The 19,539-nt window shown below is 34.7% G+C and overlaps 1 protein-coding gene across 1 annotated transcript in view; it reads left to right on the forward strand.

The window, feature by feature from the left end:
* LOC149172599 (serine carboxypeptidase 1-like) overlaps positions 1 to 15,396 on the forward strand; it is a 223,497-nt gene extending 208,101 nt beyond the window's left edge. Inside the window, exons 11-14 of the mRNA XM_089426385.1 lie at positions 13,538 to 13,659; positions 14,833 to 14,946; positions 15,030 to 15,075; positions 15,182 to 15,396. Coding sequence (XP_089282511.1) covers positions 13,538 to 13,659; positions 14,833 to 14,946; positions 15,030 to 15,075; positions 15,182 to 15,265 — 366 coding nt within the window. The 3' untranslated portion in view covers positions 15,266 to 15,396. The remainder of the gene's footprint in view (positions 1 to 13,537; positions 13,660 to 14,832; positions 14,947 to 15,029; positions 15,076 to 15,181) is intronic.
* The last annotated feature ends 4,143 nt before the right edge of the window (positions 15,397 to 19,539 follow it).

The raw sequence follows: 19,539 nt of genomic DNA on the forward strand, positions 1-19,539 counted from the left end.
TATTACTTGTGCATCAATATACCCCTCAACCCTAATCGAAACAACTCTTCTCACTTGACTTCATATGAGTGCTGATTGATCAGGAGAATGGTAGGTACTATAACTTCAACTCAAGCTAGTGAAGGAGTGAGGATGATCAAAGAATCTAATAGTACTTCTAGAGGAGTTAGACTCCCTTTACATGAGACAAGGTCTATACAGAGAGATGGAGTTATACCAGTCTATCACCAACTTTGTAGTACCTACAACCACCCTCATAATTTTTTCCTTCGCTTCATATTTCAACCTCCCTACTAGAATCTTAGTAGCTTGTCTTCCACTGCCTAGGTACTTGTGCTTTCATTTGAGTTTAGCTTTGGCTTTATAGCTTGTGCTTGCTTACGTCCTTTTCATATTAACCATAATATGACCTCCTTTGACTTGGTTACAATCTGGTTCTTCCACTAACTTGGCAATCTGGACAGTCTTAGAGGAAAACCAACCTGCTCTCTGGAATTGTGCAGAGCAACCTCTTAGTGAGCCTTGCTCTCAAGAATTACACAGATCTGCCCAATAGTGACCTTAAACTCTAGAAATGTGTAGAATTAGCTAATAGATTTTCTTCAGCTGGGAAATTTCACAGAGCATGAGAGGCAACCAAAGCCACTCAACCTAGAATTGCAGACAAGAATTCCCTCACCTGTTACCCAATGCATGTACCATTAAGTTTCCCAGTTCTCTCAAGAACTCCGCAATTTATCCATGAATGCATGGTGGCCCTTCCAGAGAAAGAAAAAAGCAAAAAGAAAAAAAGCATCCCTAAAAAATTAGGGATCTACTTTTAGTAGTGTGAGTTACACTTGAATTAATTTTAGAAATTGTTACCACTTGTCGCTCTTTCCTAGATTTTTTCCTTCATGTCATAAACCCTAAATAGATCAAATATATCTAATGGATAATACAAGCGTTGATTTTCACATTCGATTTCGAGCTCTGGCATTCTCAAGGCACCTAGGAACCTTCAGCATAATTGGCACAATTTTTCCAGGTAATTTTTTCGTTTATTGTCTTTTGCAGCTTTTTCTGTCACTTTTGTTTCCTTGGCTTGTGTGAGTGTTGTTTTTCTTGTTTTATTGAACAACCATTGGTATTTTATTTTTTTAACTTTTAGGAGTGTTACTTTAATTTTTTCATTTCCTTTCCTTAGTGTTGCATGCATAACCCATTTTTTGGACTAACAGTTGTCGTTGTGATGACTCTCCCCACAAGATTTGTTGTTCTTTTGCTTGACTGATTCCTACAATTTGTTTTGATTGCATGCATGACCATTCACATAGATACACAACATCCTTCACTCATGCATTCAGTTCCACTCATTTTCAAGTTTCCCTTGAGTAGATCTCGATTGCCTTGGCTTGAATCTAGCTCTTCCTAGCACACATTGCACATTTATGGATCTCAAGGCTCTACCTTGGCTCAAGGAATTATGTAGAGGCTGCGAGTCGCTAGCTCTAGAAGCACACTACGTAATTCCAAGAGAGAGTCCAAGATTATTTCCACTGGGATTGTGCAATGCGTAGTTCCAACCAGCATCAAAGCCAAAATGAACTATGCATTATGTAGTTCAAGTCATCACCAAGACCACCAGAGTGTGCATTACATAGTTCCACTCATCAAGACCTCTCACTAGCAGTTGGGATTACGTAATGCATGGATCGAGCTGACAGTCCCTAACCTCTAAAAGTAATAATTGCACAATCTTTCCCAGAAGTTGCCCGTTTTATTGTATGATTGGTTCTTGAAGTGATTTTTTATTTTAAGCTAACATTTGCATGCCATGAGTGTCCTCTTTGTCTCCACGTACAACAATTTTTTAGGACCTTCTCAGCAGTACAAGTAACATGGCTTCCAAAAGAGATGGATCAAAGGATACTATAGAGAGAAGCATTGAGATGTAGTTGAATATGTGTCAATGAACTTGCCAGTCTATGTAGAGACACAACTGTTCATAGAGTAGGACATAAAGATTACATGGTAGGAAATTAAAGACATATGTGCAGGAAGCTTTAAGGAAGATTTGGAAGATCGATAGGTTTGTGTCAACATCCATAAGTTAGACTTGTACAAGGTTACATGCAGGCTTCCCACCTTCCCATGTGTGGATATTATTCACTCCATTGTCTCACATACTGATCCTAAGATGATGAGTGTTAGTGGCACATAGCTTTCTACCTTGAGGACGAAAAATTATGATTAGGTGTATCACTTACCACAATCAACGAGCTGCATGGTTGGACTCTTCTTTACTCCCAACAATAGTATGAACACTAGAGACATCATGAAGCATTGGTTAAAAGAGCCATTGAAGTTTAGGTCCACACCCAACTAGGTCTACAAGACTAAGTCACTTAGGAAGGCCTACCAACTCTAGATCATCTTTGAATGTTGCTTATACAGTCAAGAGTGCATGGAGACCTTTCCGCAGAGTTGGGTGATTATGTTGGATCAGTTGGAATATGAAGGAAGACCATTCAACTGGTCTGAAATGTTGGCTCTTCAACTGAAATTACATATGTCCAATTTTCAGAGTCTACCTAAGAATGTAGAAGTGAGATTCTATATGTATGCCTACCCTCTTGATGCAATCTATGCCCAAGAATAGTTTCTTGGAATGGGTTGGACATAGACACCATCAGACAATGATGTGAACATCTATTTCAATTTTCTCTCAAAGTGAAGCTACTAAGGAGTCATGGCAAGGCTATCTCACCACTTTATCACTCGGGTGTACAAGATGATATTTGAACATGATCCACCTTGCATGTCCCAAGAAGCAATGAAGGCATTGCTTAACATTTCACATTGATATGCCTCACCCGGTGGCACCTTCCTCAGGCTGCTTTATGGAGAGAAGCCTCTGCATGTGTTACCAATGTTTTCCACAGATAAGTTGGTTATGCAAAAGGGTTCATATAATGTATCCATAGGGTTATCAAGAGGACTACATAGGAGGAAGAAGGCACCATGGCCTACTCTTCCTTTGTAGATTATATTGTACAAGATATGAAACTTGAAGGATGTGGATGTCGAGGCTGATTAAAGCTACAAGTTCATAGGAGATCCTCTTGTTGAGAAAGTACCTTTGGATATAGAGGCAAAGAGGCGATAGTGCAAAAGGAGAGTAGAATAGAGGAAGAGAGATAACAAAAGGTTGGAAGATGCAGAGAGGAGGTTGCATGAAAAAAAAAAAAATTTGAAAGAAGACCAGGATCTAAGGAGGAGAGAAAGGGAAGAGAAGCAGAAATAGGAACAAGAGGAGAGGAATGACACAATGATAGAGAAAATTATGCCTATACAAGTTGAGGAATCAGAGTAGCGAGTTGATGAAGAAGAGGGTGAGAAAGTGCAGGTTGGGGAACTTGCTAAGCAAATTGAGAAGATGGTTGAAGCAATGGATATGGAGTTGGAACATGATCCATGGGAAAAAGACATCGACCTCATGTCAAGAGCATATGAGGTTGCCCAATAGTCTTCGCCACCTCCAAAATCAGAACCAGTCCTAAGGAAGCAAGGAGAATTTGTCCTTCTTGATGATGATCTAGAGATGGATGTGTACAATTTGTCATTTGATGAGTCACAAAAAATAATTGTACAGGCACAAAGAAAGCAGATCCCAGATGATTACACATAACTTGCACACACAGAGGGAAGGGTGAATTTTTTAGTTGTCAGAAAATACCCAACTACTATGGCCAATACTTCTAAGGCTTATACAGAAGCCACAATTTTAACAGTCAAGTTCTTAATAGCAGAAAATGATCGGATGGCGAAAGACTTGAAAGAGGCAAGGTAGAGAACAAAATAGTCTCTAGGGTTCACTATGGTAGAGATGAGAAAATCAATACTTGCTGAAGTATGGACTCTTGAGACCACCATGCAGAAACTATATGTTAGATTTGTCACCATGCACAAGGTGGTTGTCCATCTATCTAGTTCTCAGCAGTAGTGCATGAAGATAGCCTAAAATATCAAAGACATCCACACTGTTATCACACATGTACAGGAATGGATAATGAGCTACAAGGGAGGCTCTCTTTACTTGCAGATGATAATGAAGCCACAGGAAGATCTAGATAAAGCACATATTCAGATGTTGATATAGAATTATGACCACTCCCTCCTCTCATCACCGACATTGAGGTTTCCTATGCAAGGTTGTTGAAGATTTTGGATGTCATAGTGAGGACACACAAGATCCCTTCATTGTTTAGATAATCTTCCAGATCCATCGCATAAGGATTCTTTTTCATCGACGTTTCGAACCAGCAACGGCGGTTCATCTTCAGGATGTGAAAAAATATTGAAAGACTGGTCTTATTTTTCCAATTATATATAGAGATGCTTAGCTGACAGATATAATTAATCTAATTATTCTTTTTTACTTTTAGGTTTTATGGTTATATTAATTATATTTGTTTTAATTTACTAATTATATAATTAATTTAATTTAATTTTAATTAATTATTTTATTTTAATTTTGATTATTCCTTATTTTAATTATAATTATTTATTATTATAATTATAATTCTTTTAATTTAATTATTTCAATTTAATTATTTTAATTTAATTTTGATTATTCCTTATTTTAATTTTAATTATTTCTTATTTTAAGATCCCTTCAATTGGAACCCTCACTCAAGCCATGATGAATAACCAAGTCCTGTTGTAGGCTGACACGTACATAGAGTAGTTGATGTGAGAGGCCTCCAACGATGACTCCCAGCTGAGCGCAAAAGGAATGCAAAAGTACATCAGTGGTCTAGCCACAGTCAGAACAATGATGCACATCCTTCAAGATGGGCTGGAAAAAGGTTCCATAACAATATACCCAGAAGCCAACGAGGCAAGAGTCCATTTTGAGAAAGACACCACCAAATAGTATGGGGACACAATAGTGTAGTAGCAAGATTCATATTGGTTCGTCACCTAAGACCTTCAAGAGGATGTTCTCGAGTTGGCATTTCACCAAGACATCGAGTGGTGATGTTTGTCTTGTTAGGCTAACTCAATCCTATTTTGTCCCACATGGGAATATGTGAAAATTATATTATTACTTGTAGACATATTATATGTGGAATTCCAAGCATAATTAGTGGAATGTGAACAATCACTATGTAATGTAAAGGGTTATTTGTAAAGGAGTTGAAGATTCATGAGGGTAGTCAAAGAGTCAGAGGGGAATGTCAAGGTTCACCCCACCCTTTGTCATATATACAACCTCATAACTCATATAGGGTCCTTTCTGGACCCAAGATTTGGCTAGGCATTACTTAGACAACGCTTGAAGAGTATTGTGATGAGCATTGGCTTCTCCACAGCGTAGAGCGAGTATATCTCTTTCGAGGAGCAAGTGATGTTGACAATAATGTTCCACTATTGGGGCTAGTGGTTGTCAATGGTGTATGTATGGATGAAACATTAAATTCATATATATAACTAAGCCAACATGTTTTTATCCATATGTCTTTATTGTAGTTTGACTATTCTGGTTACTTTAGCAATGTATGTTAGTTCACTTACACATTTATGTATGAGATATTTTGCATACAATTGTATGAATCTTGTTGAAGACATGTTGTTTTATTAACCATCACTTTGGATTTTGGACTATTATGCTTCCAGCCTGTTATGTCATTCATCTCATTTTTTCCTTTCAAATTGTGTACTATTACATGCTTCTAAGGGACACACTTTCTTTTTGCCTCTATGTGTTAGAACCCCAATGCATGTCACTTGATTCACTTCAAGGTCACATGATTTCTTCTGACAAAGTTATCATACTTAGCATTGCATTCTACAACATTAAAGGCACTATTTTAGTACCCACTATTGGGACTCCTACTCAAACAGTTTGAGGTCTAGTTGGGACTTCCTACCGAGGAGATACCCTAACATGTTAGCGGGTCTAGCACCATCAACAAAGGATAAATACATAAACTCGACAATGTTATGGCAGTGAAGGGACCAAGATGTGCCAAAGTTCACAAATATTTTTCATACCCTTTGCACACAGTTGTGTATCAAGGATTCTGAGTGAAATTTTGTACAGAGTTCCATGGTTGTCTACACAAGTACATGTAGGATGAGCTGGAATTGCTAGAAATCTCCTCACTTGTTGCTTCCTATTGATACACTTTGAATACCGAGTAGAAATTTGAATAGAAGAAGAGAGACTTTGCATATGTGAATCTGAAGCAAGGGAAAGGCACCCCCAGGCTGCTAAAAAAGGGACAAAGCCAAGGCAAGTTGACCCAAGACAACCCGCCAAAGGTAGAAGAAAATGAAAACACCACAAAGACAAGGAAGGACACAAGGAAATGGTGTAGGTTACAAAAGAGCCCCACTTACAACATAAGTGAGTGTCGGGCCAAGAAATCATTGGTGGTCAAGATGAAGGTTTATGAATCAGATGCATATTGTGACTCTGAGTCAAAACCCAATAAGGGGAATAAAAAAGGGATGAAGATTATTGACGTAGAGTCAAGTGCCACCATTGCCACCACCAAGATCTAGAAGAACTAGCCTAAAGATCATGAGGATGAGGTGCACTTCTTCCATTCCCAAATGTGGGTCAAGGATTCTCTATTGGAGTTCATTATCGACACTGGGAGTGAAAAGAACTTTATTTCAGCAAATTTCATGAAGCGGCTAGGCCTATCGAACACAACACACCTTCATTCATACACCATCGAGTGGCTTCACCAAAGGCGAGATCTCTGTGTTAGCCAGTAGTGGCACCTTTCCTACAACATCAAGCCCTTTGTTAATGAGGTATAGCGATGTTGCTCCTCTTGAATTTTGTGATGTATTATTAGGAAAAACATACTTGTGGAAGTGACATGTTGTGTATGAGTCTAGGTCCCTCATTGTTATTATTACTTTAGTAAATAAGTCGTACAAGATACCATAGGTAGTGATGCCTACCACCATATCTTTGATCATTGTGAAGCAATGTAGTAAGATCATTTCCCAAACTCAACATCTTTTTGTCCTTAAGATACGACCCTTGGGAAAGAAGAAGATTGTGGCCACGACCTCCAAATAGGGCTCCTCTACACGGAAACAATAGATGGACAAGGTCGTGAGGAGTACAGGGACTTCTTCAACTCACCCATAATGGAACATCTACACTATCAGGTCGAGCACTCCATTGATTTTACCCTAGGTGCGCTGCTACCGAATGGGCCAATCTATCGATGGTCTATATTGGAGAACACTGAGATCAAGAGAAATATGTGAGAGCTGATGTAGAAAAGGAACATCAGGACAAGTTGATGACCCTATGCGATCCCAATTGTGTTGGTACAGAATAAGGATGGGACCTAGAGACTCTGTGTTGACTATCGGGTGCTAATCAAGGTCACTGTCTGAAATAGGTATCAAATTCCACAGAATGATGACCTTATGGAACAACTCAATGGGGTTAAATATTTCAACAATATTTACTTGATGTTGGGGTATCATGAGGTACCAATCGAACCCTGTGATGTGTTGAGGACTTCCTCCAAATCCAAGGAGGGCCTTATTGAATGCCTTTTCATGCCCTTCCATTTGATGAAAGTCCCTGTAACCTTCATGAGGCTAACGGAAAACATCTTGGAACCCTTCACCAACTAGTTCATGGTGGTGTATTTGGATGATATCCTAATCTTTGCCCAAAGATGGGAAGAACACCTCTGCCATATTTGATAGGTCCATCAAACTCTATCACAACACATGTTGTGTTCCAATTTGGACAAATGGACTTTTGGTATGACCAAAGTTTAATATTAGGGGTACATCATTAATGAGTGGGGTGTGCATGTGGACCCATCCAAGATAAAATTCATTCAGGATTGGCCAGCCCCAACCAATCTAACGAAGCTTCACAACTTTCTGCTTCCTAACAATTTTTACCATAAATTTGTGTTGGAGTTATCTCATATCACTTTGCCTTTGAGTCAAGTCAACAAGGTCTCATCGAAAGAAAAAATATTTATTTATTTATTATTTATTTATTTATTTTATTTATTTATTTATTTAATTTTTTTTATTTATTTATTTTATTTATTTATTTATCTATTTATTTATTTATTTATTTATTTTTTTTATTTTTTTTCTGAATCCAAAGAGTAGGTGTTTTCCAAGTTAACGGATCACCTCTGCTCTACCATTATATTGAGAAAATTCCTTTGATTATGCTATTGGTACATTTCTTACTCAGTAGGGGCGTCTAATGGCATATCATAGTGAGACACATTTAGACATAGTTTGAAAGTATGCCACCTATGACAAAGATATGTTTTCCATGTTGCAAACTTGCCAACAATGGAAGCATTACATCATAGGGAAGGAAACGGTCATCCACGCACACCACCAACCTGTACAGTTCATATAGACATAAGGGATGTTGCGGAACAATCACGATCAGAAATAGTCCACATAGCTCCAACAATTCCATTTGAAAATTAAGTACAAGATGAGCAGCACCAATAATGTTTCATACTTCCTCAGTCGACCGATGGTCATGGCGCTGACCACTGTGCTTGGCTCTTGTGGTCACAAAACATCATGGTGGCCACATTTGTACAAGAGAAACTTAGAATTTGGAAACACATACCAGACACTCCTTGAAAGAAAGCAAGTTCCAAATTTTCACCTCCAGGATACATTGTTATGTCACCTAAGACACCATTGTGTTCCTTCAAGAGAATGTGCCAAGATGGTTGGGAGGCACACTATAGTCGGCTCGAGGGACAATTCGGAGTAGAGAAAATAGTGGCAGTGTTATAGAAGTATTTTTATTAGCCAAACCTTCGACAGGATTTTGGGAAATACATCAGATCTTGCACTGCCTACGCTATTTCCAAACCGACAATCATGAAGCAAGGCCTATATAATATTTTCCTACTCGTAGTCAACCTTGGGAATGCATATCCATGGATTACATGTCAGGCCTCCCTTATACTAAGCATGGAAAGTATTGTGTTTTTGTGGTCATCAGTAGATTCTCTAAGATGGCCTTTCTGGCACCCCGCAAGAAGAGTATCCCAACAAAATTCAATACAAAGCTCTTCTTTGAATGATTATGGGTGCACTTTGGGATCCCATAGTCCATTATCTCAAATCATGATAGTAGGTTCCTATGTACATTTTGGTCAATTCGCTAGTCGATGTTCGATATAAAGCTCACTAAACCCACTACTTTCCACCCCTAAACTGAATGCCAAATAAAGCTCATCAACAAGATGATCATAAGCATTTTATGCATGTACAAATAGATGCATCCATGCACATAGGACGAAGGCCTCCCTATGTCAAGTATAGCTACAATAGATCTCTCCATAGCGCAACTCGCTACAACCCATTTTATATGGGGCTAGTATTTTAGCCTCTATGTCTAATTAATGTGGCCATAGCATTTGCAGCTACTCAGGTAGCTTTGGTCCATGTCGAGTCTAAAGATGACAGGGCTAACTACTTCATTCAGGGTATCCATCGCATCCTGTAGCAGGTCCATGGAATATTGGAAATATCCAATGCTAAGTACAATCAGTGACATGATTAGCATCGGGTGCCACACAAGGTCAAGGTGGGTGAAAAAGTTTGACTACATTTGTAGAAGGAGAGCCTTGCTAGGCCCCACCATAAACTTTGGCTGCTCTGATATGGGTCATACACAATCACCAAGGTTGTAGCGGAAAATGATTCCAAGCTCAACATTCAACCATTCCTTGTCTTGCACCTAGTGTTCAATGTGGGCCGCCTTCAGCCATACATTCCACCATTGCTCGACACATCCAACATTTTTTGAACAACTCACACCAACAAAGTTAAACCTAGACTTCATGGAATAAGTCAAAACTGATGGGATAATGGACACACAGATCAAGAATACTCGCCAACAGAATATCCAACTATATTGGGTTGTCAAAGTTGTCCAACTCTTGCACCAAGGCAAGTGGCTATGCAAGGAGCAAGTTTAGCAGAAGTTTCCTTGTCTCGTGGAGGAACTCAGCATAATGGGGACCATTTCTTCCAGGGGGGGATTGGTCTAGGTGGATATTGGTGGCCACCCACATATTCCACTTTGACCCCCACAATTGTTTATTTTAGTTTTTCAGTTTCCTCCATTCTAGCACAATTTACTATTTTTTGGTAGTTTTTTGGGTCCTAAACTTCCGTAACCGTTTTGAGGCCCGAAACACTTTTTTTTGGAAAGTGGGCAAACATTAGCCATTGACTCATGTTTGCACCCAAACATTGTAGTCATTAGATAGAACTTTATAGCGATTTATTGTACGCGTCAAACAAATATTGTATGCCAAAGTTACGACCCCCAGAAGTTGATGTGCCAATTTACCTACAGAGGGCCTATAGTTTTGGAACTTCATCTCCTAGGGTTATATTTTTTTTATGGTTTTCCATTGTTTCTCAATTATAAATAGGCCTTCAAGCCTCATTGTAACACAGTTCTCCTTCTTAATGAGCATCCACTTCGGTCATCATCATTCAAGTCATCAACTTGTCTATCATAATATTTTTAAGTGTCAACATAGCCATTAGTCCACAAATTCCAACTATAACAGGTTCTGAAACATATATCCATGATGGTCATAACATGTTAGATACTTCATCATCACATGACATGAAATTTTCATAAAGAGATAGAATATTATGAATAAAGTAACTAATAACTTTATCATAAATATCATAATTACTACTTCACTTCTTTATTATATTATTCAATCACAAGGATGGGGAATCCAAATTTTTCCAAGCCACTGAGCTTATAAGAATATAATAAAAGTCAACAAGAAGATCATGAATATCAATCTTATTGTTATAGTTCTATCATTGTGGTTACCATGCTTGTTAGAAACATTATCAATCGTATCAAGCTACCATATATAACAATCAAATTTATATCCTTCTTTCTAATATTAGGAAGTACATTATGACTAAAATTAGAGATTCTTTGCCAAACATTGAATATGTGAATATCTTCAAAATATCAATGTTTCTAGGTAGCTTTGCCATGACTTAATAGAATGTGAGATATTTGCCCAATACCAAGTGCACCATCACATCATGAGTACCATGAATCAAATCTACTTTCATGTATATGAGTCATTAAGGAAGGTGATATCCCCATCATAGCTTAGGTTTTACCTTTCCATCCAATATTATATTTGGAACATGACATTGAAAGAATACATCATACATAACTTGTCAACTTATTTTTCATGGGAAATTTATCTCTCTTCTCTTCCTACACTCTACATCCTTTCCTAAATCTTAGATGATCCTCAAGAAGGATCCATTCATCGCATCTCATGAAGAGGTTTGAAGTATCCAAATACCCAAATATACATTTGGGAAGTATTAGTAATAATAAAGACAATAAACTTAAATAGGAATAGAATAAAAACGAGGTAACAAAGATATAAAATGTACTTATATTTTTACGAGGATATCAACTCCCTCTTGAACCAACCTTCAAGATTTATTACCAAATCTTATCCATATGATAATGTTGCCTTCAATATTTCAATCACCTTCATTAGCAATGAGGCCTAATAAAGACTATCCCATCTAGGGCTTCATCATATCTATCACAAGTGCTTTGAAAATCTTCACATTGATCATGCTAGGGTTTCTAGATTCCATATCTCAAATCTCTCCCATAAACAACAATTTCTCTCAAACCCCAACCTCATAATGCATGGGGTTTCCTTCAAACCCTATTATTCTTTAAGGTCTCCTCCATCCTCACATGCTTCCATGAAAGACATATCAATAAGGGTTATATTTTATGACTTTTCTTTAGGCCAACTCTCAAACCATGCTAATTTTTCTTAGAGCTATATTGTTCTTTCCTTTGACAATTGCAATTTTTCATTTACACATTAAATTCACCGCATCACATCATACTATTATACATATTTACAACATTATTTGGCAACATATGGAATTATACAGAAAAACCAAAATCATCATCAATGCAACAAAACATAAAGGAACAATGGAATAAAATCATTCACAAATAGAAAGACTAGGATTGATGAGAGACCAAGGAAAAACTCACTCTGGGGAAAATTGTTTCAAATTATTTTTCTTATTAGATTTTCAAAGAGAGTATAATGATACATATATTTAATCATTAACCTATCCAACAAAATCAATTAAAAAGATTCTTGAGATGAACCCAACAACGTTAATACTCAAAAGTGTGATTCAAAAGCTTATGAATAAGTGTCATTGTGTACATTCGACTATCTAACACTGCATTCAACTGAAAAAAATTGGGTCAACTAAAAGAACACACCCTAGGTCTCGACTGCATAGATGAGATGACTTGCATGTAATTGCAGCTCAGATTTCTCCATGACACACTTGCAACTACTACCAAAAGACTCTAAAATAAAGTTGAAAGCTTCACACCATATAATTTCACCTTCATGTGAACCCATTCCTCTGTGGACCTGCCTCAAATTTATGTGAGCCAGAAATAAGGTAGAAAATAGAAGAAGGATCCAAGATGATTGTCCAAATGAGGTTGAGGTCACTTGTATTTATAGCCTTCCAAGGGTGTGCAATTTGTTTTACCGCCGACCTCATCAAATATGCACATGTGGGATTTTAATTCAAAAGTGCACATTTCGCTGTCCAAATTGAGTGCCTCAATAGTCAAAATTTGTCCTCTCAAAAGGAGGAATCTTGTCCCATGGTTGGAGTTTTTCATTGACCTGCCAAATTAACATTGCTAAAATAGAGTATTGTATTTTTTGTTGAAATACGTGTTTTACATGTTGCGATTTTATTACTGCTCCATCATTCTTGATATTGATCTATAAGTTGGTAGGTGTAGAAAATTATTCAACTATTCCCTCTTTCTTTTAATAATGGTAATGGTTCCTACTTAACAATGTTTAGAAAATAAAACAAGCTGTAAAATAAAATTGGAACCTTAAATAGAGGAAAAAGAATTGCCTAAAAATTAAAAGTTTTCCCAAGATATTGAAAGTGAAACTTTGGATAAAGAACCAAAGTGACCCTAAGCAATAATGAAATATAAGAGGAAATCTTACAAAATTCTATAAATTATATGAGGAGACAACTTTAGTGAACTCATATTTCATACACTAACAAGTCTCTCTCCTTTATACTAAAACCCATTAATAATATTTGTTGTGCTCAAGAATTGTTTTATTTTAAATTTACTTTTGAATCTTCCCTTCACCTTTTTAACTGGGGTGTTTTAATAGAATCTTAGCATTTCTGATATATATAAAATAGTTAATAACATACTCAATACATATAAAACAATTAATAATATAGTGAATACATCAATAATGTTTTGGGTTTCTCTTCTCCTATATTTTCATTTTCTATATGTGTGTTATTAACATACTCATGTTCATCAATGACATTTAGGTTTTCCAACTACATTTGCTGACAACTATCATGTTTCACTTGAGTATTCATGATTATTCCACTTATGCAATTTTCCTTGCAGGAAGAAATTATTGGAGAATGGGTTATGGCTAGTAAAAAGATTACTTATAACAACTATGTTGGAAGTGTGATCATCTACCATAAAAATTTGACGAGTAAAGGCTATCATGCATTAATTTACAGGTCAATTTCTACTTTACCCACTTTGTTCATAGATACATATAAATTTTGTGATTAAATATTTTAAAAACTCAAAACTTCTTTATTAGAAAAAAGACTTTATGATCCTTTCTTAAAAACCTTTATTAGCTTATGACATACCATTAGTTACTCATGCCTACAAGCCTAGCAGAATCCTAAATAGCTTTGTTTTATAATAAATTAATTCGTTTTGTAATAAAATAGTTATTTCTATAATTATTATAAATCTTTTTAAAATTAGAATTTATTAAATGCTTAGGATTAAAAATATCTATATAATATATTTGAAACATATTTATATAATTTTACTTTTATTTTATGAGTTTTTATATTCTATATTTTCTTTTGTATTTCACTGGGATCTTTGTTGGTTAACAAAATCACTACTTCACTTAAAAGATTACTGGAGAGAAATGTCAACCATGCAGATTTCATAGTAAGCATTGTCCAACCCCTATACTACACCTACTTGAATGAACCTCTATACTATACCTACTTGAATGAGAGTTTAAAAAATCCTTAAAATATCACTTTCAAGAGACTGTTCAATTTGTTTTGTTTTCCAGTGGTTCTTTACTGACTTTTCATACCTTTCATTGCCTTCTATCTCCATACTCTACCTACTTATGAAATTAAAAAAAATCCTAATATATAACCTTCAACATATTATATCATGTTTAGCATTTTTTTCGAGGGTATATAATGATTTTTTTATATATTTAAAATATTGTATATATTAAGTCCACTTTTTTATTATTTAAATTTATAAGCATAGATTTATATATTTAAAATATTATATATATTTATTTCACCTTTTTATTATTTAAATTTATAAACATAAATTAATTCACCTTTTTATTATTTAAATTTATAAACATAAATTAAAAATTAGTGTATATATTTATTATTTAAATTTATAAACATAAATTAAAAATTAGTGTATATATATTTTTATAAGTTTTAATAATTAATGATTACACACCAGAAATTTCTTATACCATACACAAAATATTTCTTACCTTGTGAAACTAAACCCTTATCTTAATATTAATTTTTTTTATTAATGATTTAATATTACTTTCAAAATAGATTTCATTCGATGACAGTGGCAACAATGATATACTATGATCTTCACATTTTCATTTATGATTACAGTGGCGACCATGATAGAGCAGTGCCTTTCACTGGAACACAGGCTTGGACAAGGTCCTTGGGTTATGCAATAATTTATCAATGGCGCCCATGGTTCGTGGATGATCAAGTTGCTGGGTAAGCACACGTCACTTATTCACATTTGATACACCATATTAATTCAAACACATCTAAATGAATTATTGTGCTTTCTGAAATTTTTATACTCAGGGATATGATCACAACTTGACCTTTGCAACTATAAAGGTGGGCTGTCGGTTTTTTTTGTTCTTTATGGTTTTTGGAAGAAGCATAAAGATTCCCTCGTAAACATCACTTTTCATTAAAATTAATTACAATGTATTCTTTGCAGGGAGCTGGACATATGGTTCCACAATACAAACCTAAAGAATCATTGGCCTTTTACATGCGTTGGTTAGCTGGAAAACCATTATGAAACACCACAAGTTTCCAAGTTTTCTATTTCCACCCAATTGCTTTTAGATTTTATTTACATTTTATGTTGCTTGGCGTTGTCTCGACTTTCTCTTTATTAGATCGCGAGGCGCAGGCTCCGCTATTCAAAAAATTAGGATGGGATTATTATTCTCTCGAATACATTGAACAACCATCTAACAAAGATGAAAATGGTATAGAGAGAATCAAATGAAAAATTTACAGGTCTTCATTTGTTGGATATTTACGTACAGTAAATCCATTTCGTGGGATCCGTTGAAATTAGAACCATGAATGCCTTTACATTTATTTACATTTAAACCCAATTGCTTTTAGATTTTATTTACATTTAAACCCAATTGCTTTTAGATTTTACTTACAATTTAAGTTTGCAAATTGTTTATGGTGCTTGGCATTGTCTCGATTTTCTCTTTATTAGATCGCGAGGCGCAGGCCCCGCTATTCAAAAAAATAACGCATTATCAATTTTCTTCCATTGGATGGGATTATTATTCTCTTGAATACATTGAACAACCATCTAAGAAAGATGAAAATGGTATACAGAGAATCAAATGAAAATTTTACAGGTCTTCATTTGTTGGGATATTTGTTGGATCCGTTGGAATTAGAACAATGAATGGCTACCTTATGTGCTAGGTTATGTGAGAGAACAAACATGATTGGCCTTCTCCGAAAAATCATGATCATGGTGTAGTTTCATAAGGAGTTTCATTACGTTAGTTGATATTTTAGGGAAAATCTATTAGATTTTAAATATATTAATAATTTTTGAATAAAAAAATGATTTTTTTCTTATTTTTTTTACATAATAAAAAATTTGAAAATTTGAAATATTATATATATAAGACATTGCTCATAAGGTTTTGGATTGATGGTGAATGGCTGTATTGTTAAAGAATTTTATGAATATATCTCATCAATTCTAGTCTTTTGTGGGTGATTACATCACAAAAAATATATATCAGAATAGATCCATCATATGTCTTATCTACCAAGGGGCTAGAGGGATCAAATAAGTAGAATGCAAACCCTTTTATTTGATTCCTATATTAGAATTTAAGATGGATCTATATTAATTTTGAGCAACACACTATTTATAATAAGAATATTATATATGGAATGAAAGAGTTTTATCATATATGTTTCCTACTTCAAAATATGATTACGACATTTATTGACATTTTAGCTTGTAAAATAGGAATCATAAATAAAATATTCCAATTCTCTCTCTTTCTTTATATATATATATATATATATATATATATATATATATATATATATATATATAAAGAGAGAATAGGAATCATAAATAAAATATTCCAATTCTCTCTCTTTATATATATATATATATATATATATATATATATATATATATATATATATATATGTAAAGAAAGAGAGAAAATTGGAATATTTTATTTATGATTAGTATTTTACAAGTTAAAATGTCAATACAATCATATTTGGAAGTAGAAAACATATATGTGTAAAAAGCTTTCTCTCAATATATAATATTCTTATTATAAATGTTTTTTAAATGTTACATGTATATATATTTATCTATGTGTGTGTATATACACACAATCACATACCAATTGAGTCCTATTCACATTGATTCTAATATCACCAATCTAGTCAATGCATATAACAATGGATTCAACCATTTACAATCTTCAATGCCAAACAATACAAAATACCCATACCTTTCACACACATTGTAAAAAAAGGGGATTCTCTTTTCCACTTAGCAAGCTTAACACAAATCCCAACATAATTTCATCCTCCAAACTAGCCAATACGAAGGTTGGCCAAGTAGAGTCTTAAAAATCAAACACGCAATCGTCCAAGTTTTATGTGTTGTTGCTACGAAATGATTTTGTATCACCTCTTTCCAAATTAATTATTTGATTTCTATGAAATAATTTCATAGTGCCCATATAAATTCTATATTGCACTTCCATGGAAGACGAAATAACTTGACTATTCCAAACAGACTCTCCATGCCCCTAGGTGACCCCTCAATACAATATACAATTTACCAACCTTTCTTCACATGAGGTTGCCACACTTTTACAAATTTGACAATCAAAAAATAGTCTAAGATGGTTCTTTTTCTTCAAACTCGAAACATGGTACTTTGCCTCTGTAACAACACTTAAATCATTGTAAATACTAAGGAACCACTATTCAAGAACACAACAACACATTCCTTCTACAAAATGTAAGACTAATAGAATAAGAGACCCAAAAGACAAATAGATTATCACAATGATTCAAGCCACAAGATTTGAATTTATTTTAATATAAATTGGTCGAGCAACATACAGGTTCTAAAAATGGCCGGTATTCTAATGAACAAATGCAAAAGAATATAAAACATGTGTTTACAAGTAGAAATCAAATTGGTTAATCACAAGAATTTGATTCAATCTAAACCATTTATCATGCACACAACTTACAGTCCAAAACTTCTATTCATTTACATCACTGACACTGAGAACTACAACTTACAACTCGATTGTTGTTTATTTACGCCACTCAAAGAGAGAAATATTACCTCGTTCACACTGAATGGAGAATACATGGAGGTCTACAAACTCAAGACTATAGTTTCATAGAGAAACATCGAGTTCGTATCTTCTCTCCCTCTCTCTTCTCCCCACTTGAGAGATTCTCTTCTTATGCTCTCCTCTTCAAACACTATATTCTTTTTGTTTCCCAATAGAAATCAATCATGATAATAAAGAGTCACAAAGGCTGAATTGTTTCCCCTTCCCCACAAAACAAAGGAAACTTAAAACTAAAATTTACATCAAAAAAAACATTGTCCAAGTTATTCTAAAAAATAAAAACTTACTTCCTAATGTAAATATTTACAATTTCTTACGAAAAAAATTGAAATTTCCTGCAAGCTTTACCATGTGGCCAACCCATCACATTGATAATATCTTGCCCATACTTTCCCAATTTTTGTGTTGGGCCTATCCACGTGCATTAGACTCCTAGGCTTAAACATATTCACGGTCTCCTGACCATGTGTTGATGAAGTAAATATCCTTTGATCCCAAGCTTTACATTGTAGTTTTCCATTTCCTTCTCATGTTGTTGTTGCACTATTTTCTCTTATTGTATTCTTCCTTTGTCTTTGTTGATGAAAAAATGTTATACCCTATGCAATATGTTGTCATTTATTCTCTTTTTCCCTTGACACCTATTCTATTGAGACCTATTCTGTTGAGGCTTCTACAACATCAAATTCTTCAATTTCTCTATTTTCATATCAAACCTATCCTCTAGCTAGCACAAACAATCATTTACTAGTTAAGATTCACTATTTTCCTCCATTGACATATCAAGATAGTAATTTTTTGGAGCTTCTTTCACCACTCTCTGCACATTTTGTTGGAACTTATCATTATTGTTGTCTCCTTTTAATAAGACCTTTCCTTGTATAAGGATTTCAATATTCTTCTCTTCTTCCTCTACAACACACATCTGGGCACAGATGCTTAAGATATTTGGATGTATTCTTCCTTTCTTTGTCACAGAAAAAACATTATTGTATTTTTTAGAATTTTCCATTCTTACTTCATCCTTCACCTCACCAATACTGTGTTGTATGAGATCTCCTTCATATGGATGAAAATTTTTGTTGTTATTGCCCATTATTTGTTTCGTTTCTTCTTGTTCTATTCCATTATTATGTGGTACTTTAATCTTCTCGTTCTCTTCAAATGAGCCTAAAGACTTCCTATCATTTTTAACATTTGTCCTTGTGTATCCATTTATCTAAATATTCCATTTCTTCCTCAAGATATTTTAACATTAAGTTTGAATATTTAGCACATGTTTCTATCAATAGCTTAGACTTAGATTTCTGGAGAAATTTTTTAAGCAACAATATTTATTCATCAAATTCATTAATCATTACATATGAATGCTCTTCTTCATTTCTCCTTCTTTTTGTCAACGCAACTCAATTCCACTTTGCTTTCTCTAAAACAACATGCTGCAAATATCTCCTATAAACTACCTTTTGTACATTCTCATGAGCACACATAGTCCTTGGAATAAAAGTAAACATTTGGTCACTCTTGTACCTCCTTGTGACAATCTTCAATGGTTTTTTTTTCTTTACGACTTGTGCAACCTACAAACACTTATAATTTGTCATTTTCAAAAACACAAGGCCTTGTAGCCTCATTTGGTGTTTCTTGCACCATTTCCTCATGTCAATATTCATCCTCCAAATAT

The sequence above is a fragment of the Pinus tabuliformis genome, chromosome 4_2, assembly GCF_031772625.1.
Source record: "Pinus tabuliformis cultivar Carrire ecotype Pingquan chromosome 4_2, CPIR1, whole genome shotgun sequence".
NCBI classification, from domain to species: Eukaryota; Viridiplantae; Streptophyta; class Pinopsida; order Pinales; family Pinaceae; genus Pinus; species Pinus tabuliformis.